Source organism: Phasianus colchicus, chromosome 5 (genome assembly GCF_987193195.1).
Source record: "Phasianus colchicus chromosome 5, bPhaCol1.hap1.1, whole genome shotgun sequence".
Taxonomy (NCBI): Eukaryota; Metazoa; Chordata; class Aves; order Galliformes; family Phasianidae; genus Phasianus; species Phasianus colchicus.
The window spans coordinates 54,566,872-54,593,840 of NC_143440.1; the positions used below are offsets into that span (position 1 = coordinate 54,566,872).

Sequence of the window (26,969 nt, forward strand, 5' to 3'; positions counted from 1 at the left end):
CATGCTTTCCAGCATGAGTTCAAGTTACTTTGCCTCACTTAATACGTAGTTCAAAGCTTCAATCCTTTGTCAAGGATTGTATGGAGTTCAGCTGACATAATGATGTCATCATTAGGTCAGAATTTTTCCTGTTGCAGGGTTTTTGGTAAAAATGAGGCAGATTAAACAAGGGATAGAGAAAAACAATTGCACCATTCCTATAACTTATTCCATAAGACCTGCATATGTGTTGGTGGGTTCTCTCTCCAAATGCTCTGTCTGGATAAGTTGTCAGAAGGAGAACAGCAAAGACAGAGCAAGGGGGTTGGAAAATGTCAGTTAATCTCTACCTGTTTCATAAATTTTGGAATGTATTTGTAATTCTTGTTTTCCTTCAGTAGGGATATGTCCTCAGCACCAACTACTCCTCCATCAGTGGATAAAGTAGACGGATTTTCTCGGAAGTCCGTCAGAAAAGCCAGACAGAAGAGGTCACAAAGCTCCTCCCAGTTTAGGTCTCAGGGCAAGCCTATTGAGTTAACTCCTCTGCCTCTGCTGAAAGGTAAGCTCAAGAATGATTTTTAATTAAAAATACCCGAAAAACCTAATAACCATAAACCTAAACAGTTATATTCTATGGTTGAACTTCTAAACTCAAAGTGTTCTGTTGCCAGAAATTGCATGGAAATTTTGCCAGTAATGAGGAATGTTTCATGCCAGAAATGTATGTATTTAAGCTTTACAGAATATTTTATCTGTGACTTGAGGGTGTGGTAATTGTTTGCAATACTTCTGGAAGTCTTAAATGCTAATGTTAACCCGTAGGATGACTTGAATTTCCACGGCACCCAGGCTGTGTGTGTTTTAGTTTGTGAAAGTTCAGCAGATACACAAACTGAGCAATAGTTATGGTGAGGCCAAGCTGCCTTGTGAGCATGGGGAAACTTGTATGCAGCTCTTGGCTTCTGCTGGGTTTTGGAACTGAAAAGTGCCGTGCACTGCAGCATCTCAAGAGGAAGATCAGGTCTTAGGCAAGACACAACTGTGAGGACAGCCTATGTATCCCTGCTCCAGTTGGGTTGCTGCGGGAAAATTTAACTTCTAATTTGGGAAAGGAAATGATGATCCAGCTTACAGCTCTTAAAAGGCTGACAGTATCTCTCTAATATCTCGAATGCTTCCTCTAAATCCTGTTTGGCACTGACTTTCAGTACAAATCCAGGGGCCAGCAGCTTCTCTCAGAATTACGTTTGATACGGCAGAAGGAATCACCTTCTAGAAACGTTTCCTTTCACTGAATTCTTACTCAGTTTTGGGAATTTTTTTCTTTGCCATTCTTCTTTTCTGTTACAAGGAATGGAGCTAAGCAGAATTTGTGCTGATTATTCTGGAAAATAGAAAGATGAATAGGTTTAATATTAGGTCTGTTCATTTTTGCTTTGTGGGCATGTAGATTTCCCAGATCTCTTCCTCTACCCATTTGATAAATTTGGTAATCAGTACTGAAATATGTAATGAATGTGTAATTGCACTTTGGTTTGGTTTGTAACCTTGCTTCTTCATAAGAACAGACAAGTTGCAAAAATTATATATATATATATATCAGTTAGCTTATGTGTATCTCTTAAATTAAATTAAACTTGGATTGTAGGATTTGTTCTGCAGGAGCTGTCATTAAAATAGTTGAGACTTCTTTCTGTGGAATGCATGCAAGGATGTACAAATAAACATACTTGCTCAAAAGAAAGGTCCAAAAGAACCATCTAACCCCTCTGTATTAAGCTGGCAAGGGTTGATTCGGAAGTAGAGGAGACTGGAAGAGCAGGGTGGGCCTGGTGGAAGTAGTGCTTCCACTACTCACCATTTTTCAGTGTGTCTGCCAGTGGCACTGGATTTGGTGTTCTGGTCTGTAGTGAATTTTCTTTTATGAACTTTTCTAGATGTTCGGTGAAAGTAAGATAAAGAAGCAGATGTTCATTTAAAGTCATTTAAAACCCCATTTGGCTATTTTTGCAGGTCATTTTTAGATGCAGGTAATTTCCCTTAAAAATACAACTTACTGCATTTCAGTAAATAGAGTTTGTCCTTTGGCTTAAGTGGCTACATTACTGAAAAAAGATTTTGATTTGTATTTGAATAAATGTTTAAATTATTTGGTTATATTGTATAGTCCTGTTCAGGGAACACTGTAGGTGTGTGCACAGACATAAGAAAAGGTGGCTTTGGCTGAGGACATGGTCTTGTAGAAACACAGGTGTGTGCAGGTGCTTATTTTGATTGCTGTAGCCAGTCCTGCGGATTGAGATATAAAGCTGTAATAAGATAAAACAGATGGGGCACAGAGAGCGTTACTGAGATATTTATGATTAGTGTCATAATGAGTTACAGTGGTCCAGCTTCAAATTAAGAATCTGATCCTGTGAGTTGGTTTTCCGCCTTTGACTTAATGCAGATTCCTGTTGGCACAGGGCTCTGTACAGATCATTTTGCAGGATTTGGGCCTAAGGATGCATCTGAAACAGCAGTGGTATTGGTCCCTGCTGAAGGGACACCAACAGTTAAAAATTGTGATACTATTTAGAATTATTCTTGATCTACATTGACTACTGTAACAATTAGGATTATTTAACCTGAAAGAAGTGAGATTTCATCTGCATTTTTCACGCTTTTCCTGGACAATTGTCTGAAAGTCCTAATCTTTAAACTTTTGGGCTTGCACTTACCCTCCAATAAGTAACTAGTCCTATTGCTTTATTCGGTAACCACATGACTTCCTGTTTTATTCTTGTTATTTTGATCTTTAAAGTTAAAAAAAAAAAATGATTTTTTAGCAAAATAGCTTTTTTTAAAGACACTGAATAATGAGATCAGCTTGGAGATCTCCAGTTGCTAAGTATACTCCTTGTTTTGGGTAAGTTTCAAGTTTCATTAAACCTGTTTAAAAATATTTCAGTACAGGAAATTTTTAGAGGACAGACCTTGAATTTGACCTTAAACATTTTATATTTGTGATGGAAGAGTTTTGCAGACTAAGCCACACATGTTGTGCTCTTCTCTCCTCTTCTCCTATTCTCTCCTGCTCCCCTCGAACTATTTCTCATTTTGATAGTTACACCCTATATTTTCTCTCAGAGAAGCACCTGCGTGGACTTCAGTATCTTCTTTCATTACAAGAATAAAGTATGCAGCAAACTAGATAAATGCTTTGTCCGTTCTTTGCAAGTTTTTGTGCTGTGCCTGTCACCATAATGATTTGAGCACCTTCCAGTTGTGTATTAAGTGACATGACTACGCATCTGTCACATCTTATCTGCTCTCATTCCTTTCCCCAGGGGCAGAGTCATATACAGCGAAATGGCTTGTTTTGGTAGTGTTTTAATGCAGTCTGTTCCTTTCTGTGGATGTATGTGCCTGTACTGCAAGAACAGATAAGTTGGAGCTGTTGTTTATTTGATAATAATAATGTTTCAGGAAACAGAAATAGGAGACAGAATGTGTTTCAGTGTTATGTACAAGGCTGAATGGTAACTTGCCATTTAGGAAATGTAGTGAGAAGGACTGGAGTTTTCAGTGGTGCTTATTCTACGTAAAGCATAGGGGAGTGAGGTTGTTGCTGTGTGTTCTATTTCATTTTTTAATTAACATAATTGTGTGCATTGTTTAGCTCGTTGTGAACAAACATTTCATGTATTTATGAGATGCAGGAGCCTTCTGAGGCCCTATTGGGCTGAATTAAGACTCTCAAATGCCCCAAGCCAAAAAAAACCTCCTCAAGCAGTCAAGACTTTTGTGTCCTCTGTTCTTCTACAGTCAAGACTTTTCTGATAATTTAATTGTTATTATTTACTGCGCTCTGACTAAATGGGAGGTTTAGGTTAGATGTTAGGAGGAAGTTTTTCATATAGAGGGTGGTGAGGCACTGGAACAGGTTGCCCAAGGAGGTTGTGGATGCCCCATCCCTGGAGGCATTCAAGGCCAGGCTGCATGTGGCTCTGGACATCCTGGTCTGCTGGTTGGCGACCCTGCACAGAGCAGGGGGAGTTGTAACTAGATGATCATTGTGGTCCTTTTCAACCCAGGCCATTCTATGATTCTGTGATAATTTGGAGTTGTTTTATAATACAACTAATGTTGAATCTAATGTTTCAAAAGCAGGCTGTCTTCCTTTGTTTCACGTGGAATGGTACAAGAATTGCAAACAGGAGCTGTGGTACAGTTGGCCTGTGTTTTCAATATATGTACTCGTAAAAAGGTTTAAATCTCACATGCACTGAGGTCCCTGCATGCTCTTGTCTGGTGTGTCCTGCCCTGTGTTCCTGGGCTTTACATTTTGCCTTAACTTTTAAAGAGGCTCTTCACAGAATCACAGAATGGCCAGAGTTGGAAGGGACCTCAAGGATCATGAATCTCCAACCTCCCTGCCACATGCAGGGCCACCAACCTCCCCATTTAATGCTAGACCAGGCTGCCCAGGGCCCCATCCAACCTGGCCTTGAACACCTCCAGGGACGGGGCATCCACAGCCTCTCTGGGCAGCTGTTCCAGCACCTCACCACTCTCATAGTAAAGAACTTCCCCCTGACATCCAACCTAAATCTCCCCTCCCTCAACTTAAAACCATTTTCCCTTGTCCTGCAGTTATCTACCTTTTCAGAGTGTTGATTCCCCTCCTTTTTGTAGGCTCCCTTTAGGTATTGAAAGACTGCAATGAGGAAATGAGGCTCTTGGTATCAGCAGGGTTGGCAGGTCCCTGAGGTGACTGGTTTGTGGCAGGCCTGGAGAGGGGCCCTTATCTTGGAATGACAACATCCACCTCTGTGCCTTAGGCACACCCACACAGAGTTTGTTAACCAAGTTTGTGGTATGCCTCAAAGCACGCTTCCGTAGCGGAAGGTGGTGGTGTATGTTGTATGTGCATTGGAAAGGGGTGGTACTTATCAAAGGTTCTTTTACTTTCATTTTCTGTAGATACTCTTAACTTACAAGACTTTGGAGGAAGGTAGGTAGGGATACAATACTGGTAGGAAAAAAAAAAAAATCCTGTCTTGTAATACTGAGCACATGAAAACAGACCAATCTCATTATTACCTGTAAAAGCAGAGAAAGTCCGTTCGTGTTTTTGGCAGTATCTGTCATGTTAGGAGAGTGTCCAGGAGATGAAGACATGCACACAGCAGACTGCAAAGATCATATGGCTTGCAAATAAATGTTGAACAGAACTGGGCAGAAAACAAGCATGTGATTCACAGTATTCTTCTCATCCTCCTATTCTCATTAAAAATGCATAATAAGGTAAAGCAAACCATATGAAAGAAAGGCTGTTAAATATTAAAGCAATGTATTCCATTTTTATCATTTCAAGGGGCACCTCTTATTTCCTGCCATTCTCCCACGTTTTCCAGTATTCCAATGCAGTATAGTTACTTTCAGGTTTATTTTTGTTGAAAACAGGCCTCAGCTCAAACTATAATTTTTATTTTAGGCAATTTTTCTTTCTTAAAAGAGGTGCTCAGAGCAGAGGTTCTCTGTCAACAATACCAATTGCTTCGCTACCTCAATATTATGAAATTTATTGAGCTTCTTATGCATTTATCAGATAGTTTCCATGGCATTAAAGAATTGCTGTAGTGGCAACAAAAGAGCGCTGCATAGTCAGTAAGGGAAAATCTTTCACTTGCTGTTTGCTTTTGATCATTATATTATTTCCCTATAGGTGTGATTTTATTATAAGCTTTTCTTATGAATCCTATCTGTAGGCCAAATGCTGAAGTTCCTAAATAGTCAAAGATCCTTTAAACTCTGGAAGACTTTTGCCTATGTGAGAACTGCAAGATGTGTACCTTCCTTCTCAAATACATTTGATTAGAGAAAAAATCCTCTTTATCGTGCATTAAGAATATTTCAGTCTAAAGAAATGTATGTATGGGAAATGGTAGTTATTATCTGAGTTATTGAGGAAGAAAGCTTGTATTTTCTGTTGAATTGCATAAGAGTTGGCTGCTTGTCATTTCTGTGCTAGTCTCCATTTATGAAATTTGGAATGCTTTACAAATATCAATTAACTATTAAGAAAATATCTGAAGTTAATACTTTATCCTAATTTACAAACAAGAATAAAGGATCATAATGGCTGTGACTTGCAAAATCAAATTTTGCTTTATTTCCATAAGTGGAAATAAATCCTCATTTATTGTCTGAAAGAGACCTTGGAACATGGTCTATTCTGCACATAATGATGAATCAAACATCAGTCCTGAAGCTTCTGTACAGAATTTTGCACTCGTTCTGGCTGAAATAAGAGCAGACATAGCAGGCTCTCTCCCTGTAACATTTGGGAAAAGGGCCACAGTTCCAAAAGGAAGTAGGATTTATCCCTGCTTTTGGCCTTATGATATGTGGAGTTCCTGTTGTGCACAGTTAAACTCTTCACCTTTTCTTGTGCTCTTGGCAGTTCTTTTTTGGTGATGTATTTGATGTCCTCTTCAATTTTGTAAACATCTGGTGGTTGTAGTGTAGAATAGTTTCTTTCAGTGATCTGAAATGTTCTGGTTGTTCTAAAATCCATTTGGCAATTACATTCTGCTTTGTGGAAGTTTCTCTGCATGCTCTTGTCTCTCATGTCCAGAATGTAGTTCTGTACAACTACATTTACAGAAAATGTGTATCTGTGGAAATGTTGCCTTGCAAGTCACTGCCTTAGTAAAACAAAACAAACCTTTGTACTCTGACAGTATAGTAGTGAAAGTGCAGTTGGTGAGAAATCCTATTGGCTTAGCCTTCATATTCTAATAATCTCTGTTTCCATTCAGCTGTCTTTATGTATGTGTTCCTTGGTCTATTTAGATCAGAGGACTCTTCCTTTAGCCCATGTTTCCCTTGCCCAGACCTTCAGGGTAGTTCTCTTCCTTCCTGAATTTCTCACTCTGCTTGCAGAAATGTTAAGGAATGATTGTTCCCACTTCTTACTTCTTAATTATCTTTAAAACCAAAGTGACTTGCAATTACTATGAAGGAGATATTTCTGTACTCTTCACAAGATTGAGTCTAAAATCTTGATGATGATTTTCAGGGATGTCTGGACTTCACCATCATCAGAAGCAATTGTTTTCAGCCTGTGTTTGTATGGCATGTCTCTATAATATGCTTCTCAGTATTATTTATTTCTCTAATAATGTTGAAGTGTTCTGTGTCCAGGTGAATCTCTATGATGAGTCTGTAGTGAAACCTCCTGTTTCTGTAATAAGTACCTCCTTTGTGTTCCTTTTTCCTAAAGTATTTTTAACAAATACAGGTTCTGGTTTAGCCACGCAATTATTTCTGCGCTTGTTGAAGTACAGTGCTGCCTTTATTTATTACAGATAACAGTATGGAACTTTATATTCTAAATGCTCAAGGAGAGATTCAGGTTGGATGTTAGAAAATACTTCTCAGATGAAGTGATCAGGTGCTGGAATGGGCTGCCCAGGAAGGGTGGAAGAGTCACCGACCCTGGAGGTGTTCAAGAAATGTTTAGGTTTTGTACTGAGGAATGTGATTTAGTGAGAAATATTGGTGATAGGTGGATGGTTGGACTGGATGATCTTATAGGTCTCTTCCAACCTTGGTTGTTCTCTGACTCTATGCATGATTTCCAAAGCTCTGGAGTCATGTGTGATTTATTGCTTGTGCTTATATGTATCAAATATGTATAATACACATCTGTGTATACAAGCAACTTATTTATTTAATATAATAGAAAAAGTCCACGTATTAAGCTTATTCAATTTGTCTGTTTTGTTTTTAAGATTCAGTACTTGGATAGTACTTTTGTCCATCAATGAAGTTTTATAGCAGGGAGGCAGTGCCTTCGTGTTCATCCATTGTAAGCGTGTGTCTTCCTGAAAAATGAGCACTTTCATTTGCACTTTCTGGGGAGTGGGAGGACAATAAACTATTTTTAGGCTCAGGGTAACTTCCTTTCACCCACAGTTTGCTCATTCAAGCGATTGCTGTTTCTTTGGCTCAGTTGTGCAATGTTTTTTAGCCATCACACGCTAAAAAACTCACTGAGTTCAGTGAGTTTTGGTAAGATTGGGCTTCTATTGGTTTGGGAAACTGCATAATCTTGGTAATTAATTAAAAATATCAGCAAAGGACACGTATTATTTCTTAAAAACTAAAGGAAAATCTTTTAGAAGAATGCTAGTGCCTTGTGTCAGAAGTCCATGGCAGGATATGTCTGTGGCTGTGTTGCTGGTTGTTGCAGATGCACCCGTGTGATTTTTTGTATTCTGAAGGCAAAGCTCATGGGAGAAGTTCCCAATCATACAGCACACTGTCTCATGTACTCAGGGGGAAGTGTTTTGGGGATCAGATTGTTTAAAAATGTTTTGCCTCCCGTTTCTTTATTTAAGCCTTCATAATTGTAGTCATCTACTTCAGTATCCTGTGCCCTTTCGGTTGAATCAGCAGAGCTGGTACGGTGATGGACTTCTGTGTAGAGTTGGTAACTTCTGAGCGTGATTTTCTGCGAAGAAATGAAATAAAATGCTGCTGCAGCTACAGCCTGAGAGTCTGTGAAAGATGTTTTGGAAAGCTGTGGTGGCTGTCCAAGAAACGAGTGCAAAATACTCAGTGCCCCTGGGTTGCTGCACTTGATGGAAGAGTTGTTTTGAGTAAAGCCTTAAAGTTGAGCTACAGGGGAACTGGTTTTGATCAGAAGTATTAATGATTTATAATAATAGCTTGCTGTAGGGTTTTTCAATGGCAGTGATGTGTATAATTTTGATTTTTTTTAATGTTCTTAGATGTATTTAATCAAAGAATGTATTTTCAACCTCTTATAGAAGTTTATTTTTCAAGTCACAGCATGTCTCATACTAATTAACTGCTATGTTAAATAGTGTCGCTTGTGAACAAAGTATATAATAATTTCATTTTAAAACACTTCAGCAGCTTTTGATGTTTTTATTAGTACATTTGAATAAAATAGAACCATTACTTTGTATTTAAACCATTTATTGTTTGCCACTGTTTTGTCTTTTCTGATCTCTGTGTCGGGTTCTCAGCTGCATTAGTTCTCCCTGAAGGTGATGTGCCTGACACCATGCCTTGGTGTCTGCTGGAGTTTATGGTAGAGAAGGGCCACAGTGAAAAGGGCTTGATGTACAAGCTGAGATGGTCAGAAGATGAAGAAGAGAATGAGGCTTTTCTGGGTAGCTTCCTAAAAGGAAAAACAGAACAGCAGTTTGCTGTAGGCTGCGATGAACATCATTGGACGTGTTGCCAGCTCATCTGTAACAGTGGCTTTGTGTGTCCTCTGACCTGGAGAGCTTGTGTTAGCAATTTAATGTGATACTTATTTGCTGTACAAGTTACAAGAGAGGTGGAGGCAAGTAGTTTGTTATTCACATAATAAAAGTTTGTGCATTAGTTGGTGAGTTTGAAACATAGAATTTGAAGATTTAAGAAGCAGGTGCATTTACTGCAAAACAGACATTGCCTTCCTTAGTTGGTGGCATTTTGGGGAAGCTAAAAGAAATCAGTGATACCTCAGGGATGATGAGTAAGTGCAGATAACTGTGTGTAGCTGGCAGTAGAAGTGCTCATTCTTAGAGTTTGACTGCTCCATTGGAGGTGATGGTTAAGCACTCACATACAGTAATTTTATTCAGAAAAATCCCATACCCTTGTGAAGCATTAAAACAATGAAATAAGTGTTGCATAGTTAGCCATTTTGTGCTGTTCACTGTGAATGGTGTGTGGATATAAAGGTAGTTCATTGTGTAATGTGAAGGAAAACTGCTTCTTCAGTTTTTGCTGTAGTTAAGAAGATCAGAGATTGGAAGATTAATTGGAGATTGATAATTAAGAATGGGTTTGGAACTTGCTGAGGTGCATGAAGGAAAAGACAGGTGCTACTAAGAAGAAACAACTGTGTTTTGTGTTGGATATAGTCTGTGGTTTTCTGTGGGAAGGTTTTCAGGAAGCTGCAGAGAGATGTGAGTTGTTCCCTTATTTTCACCATGCCTGTGGTGTCGTTCTCATCTGAGCTGGCCTTTTTTTTTGCTTGGGGTTTCTTTTTGTCTCTGTAGTGTCATTGGTCTCATTTGGTATCAACTTTTAATTTTCTTGCTTCTCTCTTGTGTGCTTGTACCAACCCAGCTTATGTTTTTCAAGTTTTTAAATGCAGGTTGCGATAAATTTGTTGCTTTCAAAATTTTGGATATCAATTCAAGTTGATAGTGGGGTTAGTCAGGAAATGAAGAGAGGATTTTAGGGCAATTAAATATTCTTATTTCTGTTCTGTTATGTTAACCAGTAGGATGTAATGTCTAAACTTCCATTAGTTGGCAAGTTTCTCTTGTTTCAAGTTCCATAAGTTCTCAAGTTTCTCTCTACTTCCAAATTACAGCAGGGCACAGATTTTACATGCAGAATGTTTTTAAAACAGAAAATGTATGTAGGAAGTGTTTTCTGAGTTCAGTTTAGAGCATCTATCTTTTCCATCGGTGGGAACTAAGGTGTGGAAGATGATGGTTACAGCTGAGGCAATCCTTGAAACCAACGTAGGGAACATAATCTGCTTGGTGAACACAGTGAGTGTTACCAAGGGGAGGAAATTTAGCAGCTGGTTGTTATCTTTTGGTGTTTCAAAGAATCTTTTGGAGGTGGGTTTTGCTGACAGGAGCTGGTGTGGCACCGTGTCACTGGTTACTGTTGTTCCCTGCATTTCCCCTCTATGCCACCCAGCAAATATTTTTCCCTTTCTTTTCCCTTCTTTGTTCACTGTGACTGTCTTCTGCACTCCACTTTCCACTTCTGACCTCTGACAGATACAATTCACTTATTTTTCCACAAGAGGGTGATAAAACTCACCGTGCATGTAAGAACAGGCATTCCAGGTAGAGTGGCTTGCAGAGGTTATTGAAAATCTCAATATAGTAAAATAAGATGTATTTAGAAAGAGGAAAAAAACATCTTTTCATCATCTGAAACTCCTTCAGTGTGTTGTAGAGGTTGGATGTCTGCACTTCTGAAGGCAAGATGAGACCTGTCAGGTTGGAGATCCACCCTGTGAAGTGTGCCAGTACCATCCTGTCTCTGCTGCTGTCATCACACCTCGCTGCAGGACGGGCCTCCTTTCCCTCTATTATTCAGGCACTAGTCCTCCTCATCCCTTCTGCACCATGTATTTGCTTGATTTATTATTATTTTTTTTTTACTTCCTATTATTAGAAGAAACATCATCTTCACTGTCCCAGTGCTAAGAAACTACAGTGGTTGAAATTTATTCTCATCTTTAAAAAGCACAGCAAGGGTGGAAAAGGCAAGACAGAGAGGGAAAAAATAGCTGCTACTCTGATGTGCTTCTAGGAAGGAATCGGTAAAGATCTGTCTGCTTTTGACAAAACCTAAACCTTAGTGGGTGTTTTATTCAAGAACAAATTCCGTTCTAACATCTAGGGCCTATTGGCTATGGGTCTGATGGAGAGAAGTGGTTGTTAGTCTTTCTGGGAACAGAAATGAAGATGGTGCCTAAAGCTCTGACACAGGATTTGACTCTTGGAAAAGTGCTCAATTTGTCTCTAAGTGTGCTTGATGGCCAAGCGTGGCAGCAGACCTTGTAGGTGTGTGTGGGAAGGTAGAGATGGAGTGCTTTTAGTGCACTTTGAGGAAGAGGTAGTGTATCACAGTTGCTGTTAGGTGATATTTTGGATGCCATAAACTCAAAAAGTTTCATTGCTGTAAACTGCCGGAGAATATCGTCTGAGCTGCCAGATTAAATTTTGTTGGCCACAAGTAAAAAGAACTGCAGCAAGTCCCTTAATATTAGAGAACTAAGCAAGTGGGATCTGTGCTGTGGGCTAGGCATAAGCTGAGCAGTGAAAAGGCTCCTGGAACAATTCTAGGCATTTCATTATGGTGCATCAAAAGGAGTCCTGGTAAGGAAGGAGAAAGGAACAACATGCTTGAGGTTATCTTTAGCCCATCCTTTAATTACTGTGAACTTCCAGGTCACAGAATAAAATTTCTCACTCTTCCCTAATTTCAGAAGAGCAAACAAATTCCACAAATAATAAGTAGAAATGACGCAGTCTTTTATGAAAAAGGTGATCATGGAGCCCAGTGGTCACTTCAGCAAATCTTGTTATTTTATCTCCTTATGATGGGACATTCTAAAGGTGAGATAAATGTGTCACATTTCCTAGGGCAGTTCATCTTTGTGTGTCCCGTTCTCCCTTGGCTACCACATCTTTAATGAACACAGTTGCACTCAACAAACAGTATGTGGATGGAGCCCTTTGCTGCTTGGGCAGACAAGGCCAAGTTTAAGGCTTGGTTCAGGTGTTTCAATCTCAAGTGTGACAGATCTTTCCCCTTAACACAGAAGGGGACAACCCCATCCCAAAGCAACTCTTCTGAAAGGGAAAGAGACTCCATGAAACCTGAATCTTTCTTTCTGTGTACTCTTCTGAACTGATTTTGAGAGAGTGGAATTTGAATTTGCATTAGCAATGGAAAAGTCTTAAGTTTTGAGGTTATTGCACTTAGGAAGGAATGTCATAGCATCTAGAAATTGAAGTGAGTGGCTAGGAACAGGTTTTGAAGTGTCTATCTCATATTTCTGAGTTACTTTTATTTCCTGCCGGGTAAGGAACAGTCACTCCTGCTGCAGAAACTTTGTTAATCAAGGATTTTGCAGAGAGAAGGACTGACATGCTCTTCAGACTAAATTCAGAGGTGGCCTCATTTGACATGGGCACATTGTTGGTCTCCCCTCATTATGCACAATTGATCCAGGCATGAACAGGCATCACACCAGAGCAAAAATTAATCTGAGAGCCATCATCTTCAAAGTTGGTTCCCTTGTAGTGAAACGTGCCAAAGCTTCGTGGTCAATAAAAAGCAAATAGCTTGGAAGTGAACATATTCTTATGTTTATTTAGTTTTGGATATGTATTACACTTCTGGATTAAACTCCTGATATGTCAGATAAAGTTAATGGAAAAGCTCTGTGGTGATATGCAATATAGAAAAACAAAACCTAAGGTATTTTTTCATTACCATTGAGCTCTTTGTGTAAAGCATTCAATGCTTAATAACATCTCTGCTTATATAGTTTTAAATGTCTCGAGCAACAGGACTTATTTCGTATCTGGGGTTGCAGCAAAGATAGTGGGGTAGAGAGCCGTGCTGTGTGTGATTTGGTTTGGAAAAGAAAACAAGTGGGTGAAAGGGAAAAGTAATTTGGCTTTCCCCTTACAGATTCAGTGGGATGGCTGCAGTGCCTCCCCCTCTTTTGAGCTCTTGTGGTCAGTGCTATTTCTCTGCACATGCTGAATATCTGTATTTGGGTTTATTTTTTCCCAGGTATATTAGTTGGTGTTTTTCCAAACTGAATTTCACTTTGTTTTTTGGCAGCATAAGGAATTTGTTTAAGTTTCTTTGTATTATTTCTGAATTTACTGCTATTCAAAGTTCTGTGTTTAATATCCTCAGAAGTTGTCTATATGCTACTTTAATCATATAGATAATTAAGGAAGGTATTAATATCTGGACTAAATTGATTCTTGCATTTCTCTGGCATCTCTTTCCAGTTGGATACTTATTAAAGTATTCCTTATTAAAGATTCCTAAGGATTCCTACCCTTTTATTTCCGAGCATTTTGGTAGTACTGAGTTTCTGTGTCTTTCCTGTCCACCTCAGAGTTGAAATCAGTTTTAACTGTAGGGCTTTGGGATCAAGAGAAGTGTGACTTCTGCTTGTCATGCTGGAACAGAACAAAATTTATAAATCTAATCAAAGTCAAAATTGAAGTTGTATTCTAATGGTTGGAAATATATCTTCACGTTCATTTCAATGTACTGTCTTTGTACTTTAATTTGTAGGGTAAAGGTTCTTAAATGATAAATTATTAAGTAAATATTTTCCTAGTGGAATGTGCTTTCTATTTTTGTATATCATCTTGAGAACAGAATGTGATTCCTTTCTGTAGGGTCAGCTATTTGAAATACTTGCCTCTGTTTGTTCTAACTGCATAATCTATAATCCTCAATATGTCTTTAATCCACTTTATCTCTTACAGTTCTACATCTTTGAGATAAGGAAGAATGTAGTATGAGAGAGAGAATTCAAGGGTGTAAAGTTTGGAAAGATTAGTTCAATTTCTGAACTTGGTAATGATAGACTTTGATGAATGCCCTACAAAAAAATGAAGAGTTAAGGAAATTATGTACTCATATTTTCATTTCTATGGGATGAGTAAATAATAAACAACAAAGAAGTTTTATAGTATTTCCTATCTAGAGCTACGATAAAATGAAAGATGAAATTCACCACCAGGCTAATCTGAAAAATCTACAGCCTTCAGGGAAAGGAATTGATTTATTTTAGTTTGACTGACTGTTGTTATTGTGTGAAGTCAGATTGGACTTAAGGATGTTTACCTTCTATGTGTGACTAAGGTAGAAAATTGCTATATATATATATTTTTAAAGATTATCTACATGGAATTGAGTGGCTCTGTTACCTGGAATAAATACAGTTGCGTATAGGTGAAAAGCTTCTTAAAAAATTGCTGGTAATCTCCATGTATTAATAGACAAAATGTGACCTTTAAACAAAATTGCTGGTTTTGTTAGGGGTGTGTATTTTGATGGACTTGATAATGGTGCCTTTTTCAAGAAACAGAGGAGGGGAAGACCAGGCATGAACAATCAGCTGTCAACATATCAGAAGGTTATTTTAAATTTTAATTTAAACTCAAAGTTTGAGACCACTGTTTCTGTGTGAAAATCTGAGGCAGAGCACTGTGCTAGGTGAACACTGGTTTCCAGAAGCATTAAATGCAAATGTAGCTGACTTTCTTTTCCGAGTGTTGCTTTTGCGTGTTTCAGTAATTGACAGCGATTGAGAACTGTTAAATAAAATCAGTTGTCAAAGGTCAGGTTTCTATGTTTGTCTAATCCGAAGGCATTAGGTACCATTTGTCAGGGGATGATGGATTTCTCATTTTGCTTAGTGACAAATAATCTGATGTTACAAGGCCTTTCAGTCGTGGAGGGGGTAGGCAGCGATCCCGCTGAATGGCAAACCTGTGCAGCACAGATAGTTTTAATGAGGGCATGCTGCTTAGCAGGCCTGGCTTCCAGGATTTTGCCTTACTTTGTTAAATGTAGTTACGATAAACATGAAGGCTTCTGGTTTCAGACTGTAGAAGAAGATGGAAATCGGAGATGTTAAGGAAACCTGGCACAACAATCCTTATGTTTGTTGTTCTTAGCAGAGGCCGGGAACGTGCGTAACACTGAAAATCCACATTCTTATAATACTGAACAGAAGGAAAACGTTAGTGGGGAATGTCAGGATTACACATCTATAAAACTTCTGAGAATCCTGTGAGGAGATTGAAATTGCGCTGTAGCCTGTTTTCATGAGTAGAGATTTCCTTTATAGGAAAAAAAAGACGTATGTAAAGCAGCATGGGCCCTGTTTGCTGCTTGCCCTTAAAAATGGCTCCATCTCACCCTTTCCCCAGGAGGATGGCAGCCAGCTGAGGGAGCGTGTGAATCTCAACACCGAAACCTCTGTTGCTGCTCCTGTAATGCCAACCCTGTTGCATCGCGTGGGTGCAGGGAGGGAGGGCCTGCAGATCTGACTTCTGCTGCTAACAGAATTTCCAGCGAGGAATTAAGTGGAAATTTGCATTTTTCCATTTAGACAACTAGAAATTGTCTAGCGGGGCATTAGCTTCGCTGCTTAAATTCGTATTGTGCTCTCTGTACTGCCATACCATTTTCAGTAAAAGAGCAGTTGCATGGAGACAAAGAGACTGCTGATTTAAGTCTTAATAGAGGAGTCTGTTATGCTTCAGCTGTGGGAGGATTCTAAATGTAGCCAGGAGGTTGGCAGATGATACCTGGACCGCAACTACTTCAAAATATTAAGCGGCTGTTAAGGTTTGCTTAAAAAACATTTGATGGCTGAAAGAACTCCTGGGAAAAAATATGACAGGTACAGGAGTTTTTGTTTAAAAATGCACTTGTTGTCTGGGTTTTATTTGCTGTTCATTTTGAATGGCAAAAGCAGTAAAGTAGAGTTAGGCTGCCAACTCCAGCAAAATATTGATGAGGGGAACCAACATAATCCTTCTTTCTCTTCCCACCTGTCCTGCAATTTTTTTGGTAAGTTTTGTTGGCTTATGTAACACCTTGACTGTCATTTTCAAAGCGAGTAAAGACTGGTTTTGATTATGTCAGTTAAGCTCAAAGCTGTGTGGTGTTGTCTTCTGAAGTTCTCAGGAAGCTCAGTGTGTTTTGCTGATCTTAAGGTTTTCCTAAGCTATGACACTCTAAAAATTTACCCTAGGGTTTTCGTTTTGAGCTGCCATGTTTGAGAGCAGTGAAGCAGGATGGTGGGACTGCTCAATTCCTCCTGCCTACAAGCTGCACACTCAAGAGAAGCCTTGTCTGAGCCATCCTCATTGCTGCAGTGGCCTCTGCTGGACCCTGGAGCTGCCCCAGTTCCTCACCTTGCTGCTGTGCCCTCTTAGCTGTGTCATTTCTGACCCGTGAGGTGCTGTGTGGGACGCATGAAATGTGCTACCCCAGCAGTTTGGATTTGTTTTGCCTCTTGGTGGGTGGGGAGGGGGAAGAAAGAAGTGGTGTGAAGCTGTTGTGCTGCATGCCTAAATGTAGAGAGAAGGCCTAAGGAAGCCATTGCGTAGGACCACAGTAGTTAATTTAAGCTAAGAGTGTGAACTTCTAATTAATTTCTGAGTGTAGTTCCCTTTATGACCTGTTTCACAGGTAGGGTTGATGACAGGATTGCTGTGCTGGGTCATTAAACAGTTAACGTTAATGGAGATATTTGTGCTTCAGAAGGCTGGGTTTACACGCATGTGGGTATAAGCATTTTCAGTAGAAGGCATTTGGTGCTTAACCTGGGAAAAAGTCAAAAGAGCTGATTGATGTTTTGTACCTTTAGAATATGGCTGATTTTATATGCCTAAAGCTTCAAGGAGGTGCTGCAAAACTGGGAAAAATCTCATCTGTGTGTCTCAGCCATAGCTCACGTAGAGCTACGACAAAGTAATATTCTCATGAACCAAAATCTCATTGAATCTGAATGGAAAATGCATTCTCCCTGGCCTAACAATTGCTGAAGTGATCATTTCCTGGTGTGCAAATTTCACTGAAAACTTGGAGATTTCTGCAGCGTTATCTGAAAGAAGAAATACTTTTCTCCTCCGGTGTGCAGCAAAGGCATAGCAAAGGCTTTATCACAGAACCTGTGTGGGGCTGTCAAGGCTGTGTGTTCTGCTTCTTACAGAAAGATTTTTCACTTCTCATGAATGTTCTTTTCACTTTGCTTCATACGCTGACAGTTGTGGTTGAAAGTTCTGTATGCAGTTGGATTTTTTTTAATTTTTTAGTTTTCTTGCAGAATTTCTAAAGTTATCCTTCCTGAAAGAGTAGGTAGGAAAAAAATGCACTTCTGTCCATGTTAAAGTTCACTTCAGAACTTACGTGGTGGCTCCTTGCCATTTGCCAGAGGTGCTTCTTATGCCCCTCTGTAAGACTTTTGCTTGGTCCATAAATCCCAGCCCAAATCTGGCAGTGTTCTGAGGTGGTGGAAACTATTTTATGTGTAACAGCCGGATAGATAGATATCATAATTATGAACAATTGAGGATTTAGCATCTGTTATTAACCGGAGTTAATGTGTGTGTGTGTGTGTGTCATGCTTGCAGAGATAGATGAGCATGATTTGTTTCCTTGTAGGTGTGACAGAGGTGTCAGCGTGACTGGTGTGTGTGGCACAGTGAGATTTGTGCTCGGAGGTAGCAAAGTGCTGGGAGGTGGGCTGTGGGGAGGAGCTATAGGAGAAGGAGAGTGGTAGAGACACAGTAAATGATGGAAGAAACTGGGGAAATGCATTCATTGGTACATTTGGGGAAAAAGATGACTTTGAATTTTTCGTCAAAAGGTTCAGAGGGGGTACAGTCATAATGTGTTATGGGGAGAAAGTACTGGTCAAGCTTCTACCGTTGGCTAATGGCAGAAATTAGACATGCACTTTTAAAAATGAGGACAAATATGTGCTTTCAGAACTGCATAAAGGGTGGTTAGATTCTGTGCTGTGTGCTTCTGCACCACGAGTCACGGCTTGCCTGAAAGCTGCGTTGTAGTTGAGAGCAGTTATGGTGCCTCCAAGTTGGTCTGACCGACGGTTTCATTTGTGTTAGGTGATGTGTTCTGCTGCTCTCATAAACTTGCCCAGCTGTACTTGTTTAGGAAGCTGTGAGTCATAGAATGGTCTGGGTTGAAAAGGACCTCAAAGATCATCGAGTTTCAACCCCCCTGCCACAGGCAGGGTCACCAACCACTAAACCAGGTTGCCCAGAGCCACATCCAACTGGTGCAAATTTGTCAGAAAGTTTGTAAGGGATTAGAGAAGCAAAGTGAGACTTTCCAGGGTAGAATAGCTGGGTATTTCCTTGGAGGAATTGTACGTTGCTGTTTCCTCAGCTCTGTGCACTCGTGTGATGCTCTGACAGCTACTGGTTGCTTTTGCTGCTCAGTCTGAGACACCAAGCCATGACGTACAGAGCACATGATGACTCAAAATGCAATTGAGCTTGGTGGGAGCCAGGCCTGAGTACTGTGTGGTGCTGCGTAGCCATTCAGAAAATCCAGGGTGTCTCAAATTGAGCATTGAAAATTAATGGATGCTGAATCCTATCGTTTCTCAGCATACTTCTAAATTAGTATCTTGTGAGTAATGCAGTGTAAAAATGATATCCTTGAAAGTGTTATTTTTGTTTGGTTTGAGAAAAAATAAGCATTGCTCTATGCAAACTGTTTAAGATTAACTGCTTTTATTACAGCTAAGTACCTGGAAGTTTGCTCTAATCTTAATTTAATAGAAGCAAATCTGATAGAATTCTTCCATTTTTCATTCCAAGAAGCACAGACTGTCATCAGTATTTCTCAGAAGTGTTGGATACAGGTGATGATGCAGCTCACTGAAGTTAAGGCATGATCCTGAATGGAATGTTGTCACTGTTCTGCTTCACTTTGAACATAAAGTCCTTCCTTCTCAATCCCACTATTTTTTTTTAAAGCAATAAAATGTTAAAATTAATTATTCTGCTTTTAATTTGTTAATTTATTATTTCATTATGCAGTTTGTTTTCCTCTCTAAGTGTAGCATGCCATGTTACTGGTTTTACTGAAAGCTGTAGTTCATTTTGTTGTTTCATCAGGTCTGCTTTTTCTCATTAAACAATTCTTAGCAAGCCTTGCAGGGTTAAAGTAGGGGTGTTGCTGTAGACTGAAGATAATTTGAAACTGTGATCCTGCTGAAGGTCTTCTATTTTCTCACTTCCTTCTGCCTGCCCTGAGTACAAGTCGCTTGCATGCCCTCCCTCCTGCCTTTCTGAACTGCTAATGAGAATCCTGGTACCACACACATCTATCGTATCCTCTTTCAACTTATCTCCTTCCTTGGCTCTGCAGCTGTAAGTAATTAGGTAATACTGATACAATTTCTACCAAAACTGCAAAGTGTTATTTTGCGGAGCCCTGAAGTTTGTCTGTGTGGACGTGCTCTCAGTGCCTTTTGGTATCATAGTTTTACCACTTACTCCGCAGTGTAACATGTAGTAACTTACCTTGCTATCTTACATGTCCTTACAGTATTTTTGCCCTTCTTGGCTATTTGCCTTCCCATTTCCAAACAACTTTCTTGAAGTTAGTCAGGCAGATCATTCAAGGTGAAAGGGAATGGCTGGGCTGCCCCTGCAGAAATGAGAGTGAAACCTCAGAGGTGCTGGCAAGGTGATTTAAAAAACAAAGCAACAAACAAAGCCAACAAGTCTCATGGCTGTTCTTACAAGAACTCCTTAAGTCCAGCCTTGTGATTTAGTCTTTCAGTGAATCTGAGGAAATGAAACAGCATGTGCTGCGGAATCCAGAATCTGTGCAGGTTCAAAACGTGCTTAACTACAAACAGCAAATTGCTGAAAGGAAAGCTGCTTAGTGTACCTTGTTGAAAAATGATTATGCTCTTGTTCTCTGAAAATAAAGGATTGTAATTTAAGGCTGCCTTTATACCAGGAGGGTTTTCTGAGTTGTTTCAAGGTAAAGTTGGAAAAAGGAAGTAATTTGTGAAATGTTGAAACACAGTTCACTGTCAAAGCAACCAAAGAATAGAATTACTCAAAATAAATAGTTGCTCTTATTTTGAAAGCGTGTCAAAGTGTAGGAGCTTTATTTATGCATAGTTGCTATTGGCTGCACAAAACCCTCACTTCTGTGGCTAATGATAGATAGGAGTACTAATAATATAATTCATGCCTTGTCATATTTTGCTGCTTAATCATCTTGTTTGGCACTCCCCCGGCCGTGTTCTGTGCGGCCGTAATTCAGGAATGAAAGCTCACTTGGTGCTAGCATTACCGTATGGCACTCACATAGGCTGGGATTATGCAGATAATGAAAGGACTCTGACTAGCCCATGTTTACCTCCTAAAACTTGGGTGAACTTAGGGACAGTAAACAGGCAACGTGCTGGGAGCAGCCTCCTTGGCAGGATGATGGCCTGGATCTCCTTGCGTCACGGCTGCTTTCAAGAGCCAGGGTGGGTAAGCAGAAACTGAGAGCTCTGGCAGGCACAGCAACATGTGTCAGCAGTGCTGCTTGAAATTTCTGCCACGCAGAAGTTCTCTCTGCGCACGTCTTTTGGAAAGTTGTCTGTCTTTTACACGCTCTTGCTGCTTTCAGAAGTTGTATATCAAGATATTGTTTGTTTGTTGTTATTATTTTGTTAGAAGATATTTGAAAGTAGTGTTTTTGTTTTCCTTAATTTAATGTCAACAGCCACAAGTCCAAAATCTAAAAGCATTTTCTTAGATGCTAACAGTGAACACTGAATTCCAAGCAATTCACAAAGTGTTGCTGTCTGTCTGAATGTTTCTTTTCTAGTAGAAAGCAAATTCTTGGTTTGATGCTGAAGATGGATGTAGTTGAGGGGCTCTGTAACCGAGAAAGCAATGAGAGGATATAAAGGAAATATCTCAAAACAAAGGAGAAATAAGCTTTATTTACTCAAAACCACTCTTCCTTCTCTTGGTTTATAAATAGCATTTCATCTTTAAGCACTACAGGTTCTTTTTAAGATAGCTGTGGAGTAGTTTCCATGCTCATGTCAATGCATGAATAACAAATAATAGAATGGGTGGGGAGGAAGTTGATTCTAATGTGACTTAAAGCATGCATGCTTCCACCTCAGCGATTGACTGCTTGAAAAGAGCGATTTGCTGTGCTGTTTGTTTGAGCCTTGGGTTGTGTGGTGTTAATCACCATCCAGTTATGAATGTAATTCTCTACTTAGGCTAGTGAATTAGGCTGTCGGTTAGTGCTGGGTTTTAAACATACCTTCATTGAGCGCTGGAGTTAAAAGGGGAGGGATGGGATTGTTCTTTGCAGTGATACATTAATGGCACGGAGCACTGTTCCACCTGTAGGTGTGATGAAGGTAAGGTACTTAGTTTTTCAGTCCTTTTCAACATAAGAAATCGGTAATTATCATTATGGTTTCTTGTATAATTAAAAATGAATTTCCAGATATACTGTTTGCAGTGACTGTTCACTGTGCAGTGTCACACGTAATCAATGGGCACATTCTTTTTACCACTTGCTTTTTCGGTATTGTTTATGGCGTAGGTTCTCCTAAATTTGGAGTAGGAAGCCTTTTTGGTTTTCTTATAGCTTGTGATGGTTTTCTTTCTTAGACTTTTACTGGCAGTTATCACTTAAAATACTCTGTGTGTGAATAGTGTAGCAAAGCAGCGGCAGCACGGGGTGTTGCTGAACAGGGTCCAGAATTTAAAAGTTAGGCATGTAAAAGGGAGATGAATGGCAGTGTCTGTTATCTGGTAACATAAGGTGAGGGCTGATCTCCGTGTTCAGGGATGTTAAGAGAGACTGTATTTGTGTTGTAACTGTTACCAAACTTTTTTGCTGAAGTTAAGAGTACTTTTGGAATTGGCATTGAACGCACTGGCTCAGGTTGATTCTCCTCCAGTTGGAGGCAGAGAGTTATGTGCAGAATAAGGGCAAAATTGACTTATGAAGACAGGGTAGGATTCCAGTTTTCTAAACTCTTACGTAAAATTTAGAAACCCAGAAGCTTTCTTACCAGTCATGCATTCTGAAATGTTTCTATTGGGAATCAACACTGCATTTGTGTTCAGCGTAAGAAAGGACGTTGGCACCGTTGATCATGCATAATAAGAGAACCCTCAGTATGAGAAGCTTAATTTTAAAATTCCACTCCAGCAAGAGGTTTGTACGCCTCCTGTAGCCTGCACGTTCTACCACTTTGGCATTCAGAGAACATTAGGATTTTAAATTATTGTAATTCTGACATTTATTCCAGTCATCTCTTTTGGTGTGGCTGGTTTCCTTTTGTTTGTTTGTTTGCTTGTAATCATTCTCCAAGAGTTCTAAAATTCTTCTTCCTACAGATTTCAATGATTTTTCCTGCATATATTAAGTGGAAAAATATCTATTCGTTTGTTTTAAGCCTCCAGAGGAAATCGGGAAGCATAACATGAGCCGTGGTCATTTATCTTAGACCTACCCAAAAGTAAAGGGTTAATGGCAGCTTATCAGGTAGTCACAAGAAGAGGTGGGCTGATCACTGAAAGGGGAAAACCAGGCAGAAGTTGTTGCTCACTCAGAACCAGGAAGCAAAGAGGAACTGGAAAGACCTGTTGTTTAAAGGCCCTGGGTTATATCTGGTGCAAGTGGAGGTATTAGAGCTGCCTAATGCCGGAAGCTGAGCGCAGAGGGCAAGGAGCTGTGCCTGAGCTCATCTGTTCTGCAAGAGCAGGAAAGTGCTGCTGCGGGCACACTGCTTCCATCCCTGACCTCACTCTGATACCTAAACTGCCCTCCCCTAGCTTCCTTAGGTCCTTCCCAATGTTGAGAGGAATAAAAAAGGAAAACAAATGAAGCATTACATAGCATGCTTTGAAGTGGTAGAAGTGAGGACGTGGAGAAATGATGATAAAATGTTACACTTGAACAGGTGGAGTGTGTTGTTTTGCAATAATCTGATTTTGTTTGCCTTACAACTACTTCAGTCAAAAGTACTGATCCAGTATTCGCATCCATGTAGAAGCTAGTATAATTCTCAAGTTCATTTGATTTTTTTCAGGTGATCTGAGATACTGAAGGGAGGGCCGTGGGTAAATACTTGAACTGTGAGTGCCCTAAGGAGGTGCTGGTGCCTCAAGGGAGGATTATCTCATGGTGGGAAGACTGGGGCCCAAAGCAGAAGAACCTGCTGTTTTCCTCCTCATTACACAAGCAGCTTTTTTTCATGTCTTCTGCCTTGGTGTACCTTTATCTCACTGTAAAGCAAGGAAACCTGTGTGTCCAGCCATTCTCCAGGTAGGGCGGTATGCAGAAAGAGACAAATAAATTGGGACTCTTTGCCACTTATTCAAGTGAGTGCAAACAGTTCTGGAGAGATGATCCATCTCTGCTAGGCAGGTCCTGTTGAGTGCAGGAAGTGACCCTGAAATGACAGAAAAGCCCCATGGGAATAGGGGACAAGCCAGCAGGGAGGTGTGCTGGGTGGATATGTGCCATGTGAAGGCAGTGGTATCCTCTCCAGGGCAGAGTGTGCTTGGGGCCGATTGGAGCTGGGTACCCTGAATCTCCAGGCTAATGGTGGCAGAACACAGGGGAACGACTGCAGTCTGCTGCACGTGTTAGTTCTTTTTGGCTGCATCGAATTCAAAAGCACATCCCTTTCACCTTCATTACAAGTAGAAGGAAGTTCCTTTCTCACAGATATAGCAAAACAAACCATCATAGAAACATGCAGTTTCTCATTTGCAAAATAAATGATTTCAAGTTCTCTTGGGTCCACATGGAAAAAGTACTCCACTGTTTTACCGGATGCTGTGTTCTCCAAAACATCCCATTTTTAAATGGCTTTTTCTTAATGATCCACAGCTGAAGGCCCTTCCCTGTACTCTTGGCAGCCTGTGCAGTCTTTATGGGGTGGAACAGGATCTTTCTTTCGTCCTCAGAAAGAGTATTAATCCTGCCCGTATTTAAGTGAATCCAGGATTACTAATCTGTTGAAAAGCTCTGCTTTTAGTTTTTACAGATGTGGTTCAGGACATCTGATAGTTGTATTCATGTTATCAGAAATGTGCTATATGTTTGTCTGTGGTATCCTCAGAGTTTCCAGAAGAGATTAATTACAATAGTATTAAATTATTGCGGTCCTCATTAGTTAAAATGAATCAAGTTCTCTTAATAAAATGCTAATTTTCTCATTTACGTTCCCTATTTCTGAAGTAATGACTTCTAAATACTCAGCATTTGAATTTCCTTTCTAGTGGAATAATAAAGTGTCATAATGACTGCAAAGTAATGTATAATGAATTTAGAGCATTTAGCTATTTACTTTTCCCACTGTTTTCCTAGTAAAAGCTGCCTAACCAGTCTGTCTGATAATCTTTTTTTCCTTTTCGAGCTACTCTGGTTGATAACTGTTCAGAAGCAGAATTTTTGGGAGGAGATTCCAACATGTTTTAAGTTAACTTTTCATTAGCAGTATAATTGAGAAGCTGGCGGGATTCCCTGAGTGTTCTGAAATGTACTGGGTAGCTGGGAAGCCAGCTGTATGGAAATACACCAGTGTCAGAACTTACTGTTTGTATGTGTGTATTTTCATCATTTATTTCACTCCTTTAAAAATTCAGCTTTGCGTAGGTTTTCTGTCATTTCTTTTGGGGAGAGCTTTGCATGTTTACATGTTTATCTAGGCAATATGTGGTAAAAATAAGAGACTGCTGAATAAGCAGAAAGCAGTGATAAATGCTGCACCTATCACCTGTTTTGTGTGGTGCTTTCTTACTGGAGTTGGAGCTTTAAATGTATAACATTCTCATGCAAGGTTGTCATTGCTTTAAAAAGTGTGTGAGAAAAGTTGCTATAGTACCTTACAGCCTAAAATCTGGTTAATTTGTTTTAAACTCTGGGCTTCCTCTTGCACGGGAACAAATATACTGGAAGTTTTCCTCATTTGAATTCATTAAGTATGAGGCATAGGCATTCCTCAATGCAGCAGCTGAGAAAGAGTTACTCAGCTAGGTTACTTTTCCAGTTGTGACTAAGAGGCCGATTAGCAGCGTCCGGAATGAGACGGCAGCACCTAGGTAAAAATAGATGGCATTTGGAGAAGCTGGGGGCTGTTTTGGAGATCTTCAGCTGCATACTGAGAGACTGAGGCAAAGAGGCGAGCTTCAGGAAGGAGTATTACAGATATGAGTGTGGAAGAACTCCATCAGCGGGCAGAGGTAAGGCAGGGAACAGAACAGGATGGGATCCCCAGACTGAAAGGCCTCTGCTGTGGGAGGAATGTCTGAGCTGGGTTCTTCGCTCCCCTCTGATAGGAGGGATAATGCTAGCATTGATATTAATGTGAAGCAAGCGGTAATGTGCTCTACATGACAAGAACCAGCAGAGTGGGTGTAAAGCTTGCTAGATTTTTAGGCCCGCCGTTAAGAATTGATACTGTAGTGCTCTGTCTGAGGAAGGAATAATGCACATGGAAGTGCTGCTTCAGTAGGTTCACTTGAAGGTGATTAGCTGCTACGAAAAGACCAAGTAATTGAGTGGGGTGGTGAGCCTAATGAGACGAGATTATATTTTGCTTTCCAGCTTTTACAGTTATAACTTTGTCATACGACTGTAGCAGGTTCAGTAGTCTTTCTGTATCGTTCCTGTAGGATGCTGAAGCTTCTATTAGTATACTTTACAGCTCTGTTGTTCTTCACTGACCTGTGCTGACTTAGCTACTGGGTTGGGAAAGAGCCATCTGCATGTGCTCTGATACAGTCTGAATGTAATGTAGAGAATGTAGAATGCTGTCTGCCTTATTAGATAAACTTCAGTCCAATGGAATTATTCAAATACTTGTTTTTATTGTAAATTGCATGCTCTCCTTGTGATTTAATAATGTGTTAGTGAATTAGATATTTCATGACAAATAAAAAGGCAAGAAAGGATGTACCCAAAGTCTTGTTTTGTAACATCTAGCTAAAAAGTACTTCATAAAAAAAGGCAAAGAATGTGTGTGAGTTGAGAGTTCTGGGTAGTAATGAACCTGCTACTCCAAAAGTATATGGGCAAGGTGGAAAACATGCTGTATCTGTATTCATGTAGTCAGGAAAAAGGCATGTTACTGTACTATACTTGCTTTATTGATCAGATGCAAAGACTATGTAAAAATGTATTTCAAGGATGTTACTTGGATGTTGGACAAGGATTTAATTCATCAATAATGTATCGATGAATTCAAAAGTGGGTAACTTCACTTACAAAGAGTTACTTTTAGATTTCCCTAAGTATACACTGGCAACATGCATGCTTTTCCTGTTGAGCTTTTCTCCATTATTTTTTAATGGAATATGTAACTGATGAGATTGCTCTTCCTTTACTTGATTAGTAAGCAGTGAATTTTCTGCCAAGTAGAGCAGAGTTGTAATGGCAGTTCTGGAGAACAGATGTAACGCTGACATTGGCATCCTGTCCAAACTGAAGACAAAAGGAGATCAAGTTTGCAATCACAGTATGGCTGAGGAAAAATATTGTCAATAAGCTGATTTCCAGTTTATCGTCTTCGGTGTAGGAGGACCTTAATTAATGAGTAGTATGGGAAGAGTTAGAGAGAAAGTAGCAGTTGGCAATGGAGAGCAGTGTTTGGTAACCACAGAGGAGAGATTTTAGTTAATTTAATGCCTAAACAGTTATGCTGTGTTAGTACTTATATTGGTCTAAACTGAAAAAGTTCTGCAGAGTCACTTGATGTCACTTGATGATGAGCAGAATGATTCCCTTAGCTGTATTAGTTACATGACACAGCCTTGCCCATGTACTTTTCACTTTGCTCAAGCTTGTTTATGTATCTAAATAAC

General features: G+C 39.8%; 1 protein-coding gene across 7 annotated transcripts in view; it reads left to right on the plus strand.

Annotated features, from left to right (window-relative positions):
* The window catches only part of PPP2R5E (protein phosphatase 2 regulatory subunit B'epsilon), a 71,568-nt gene that overhangs the window by 3,000 nt on the left and 41,599 nt on the right, over nucleotides 1-26,969 (plus strand). For 3 of the 7 annotated variants that reach the window (XM_031605590.2, XM_031605588.2, XM_090141789.1), the window contains exon 2: nucleotides 378-541. In XM_031605590.2, the coding sequence (XP_031461450.1) occupies nucleotides 385-541 (157 nt within the window). In that variant the 5' untranslated portion in view covers nucleotides 378-384. Of the gene's footprint in view, nucleotides 1-377; nucleotides 542-19,167; nucleotides 20,606-20,880; nucleotides 21,503-24,949; nucleotides 25,350-26,969 lie in introns of those variants that run through there. The other 4 variants (XM_031605589.2, XM_090141790.1, XM_090141792.1 and 1 more) reach the window with 4 other exon arrangements.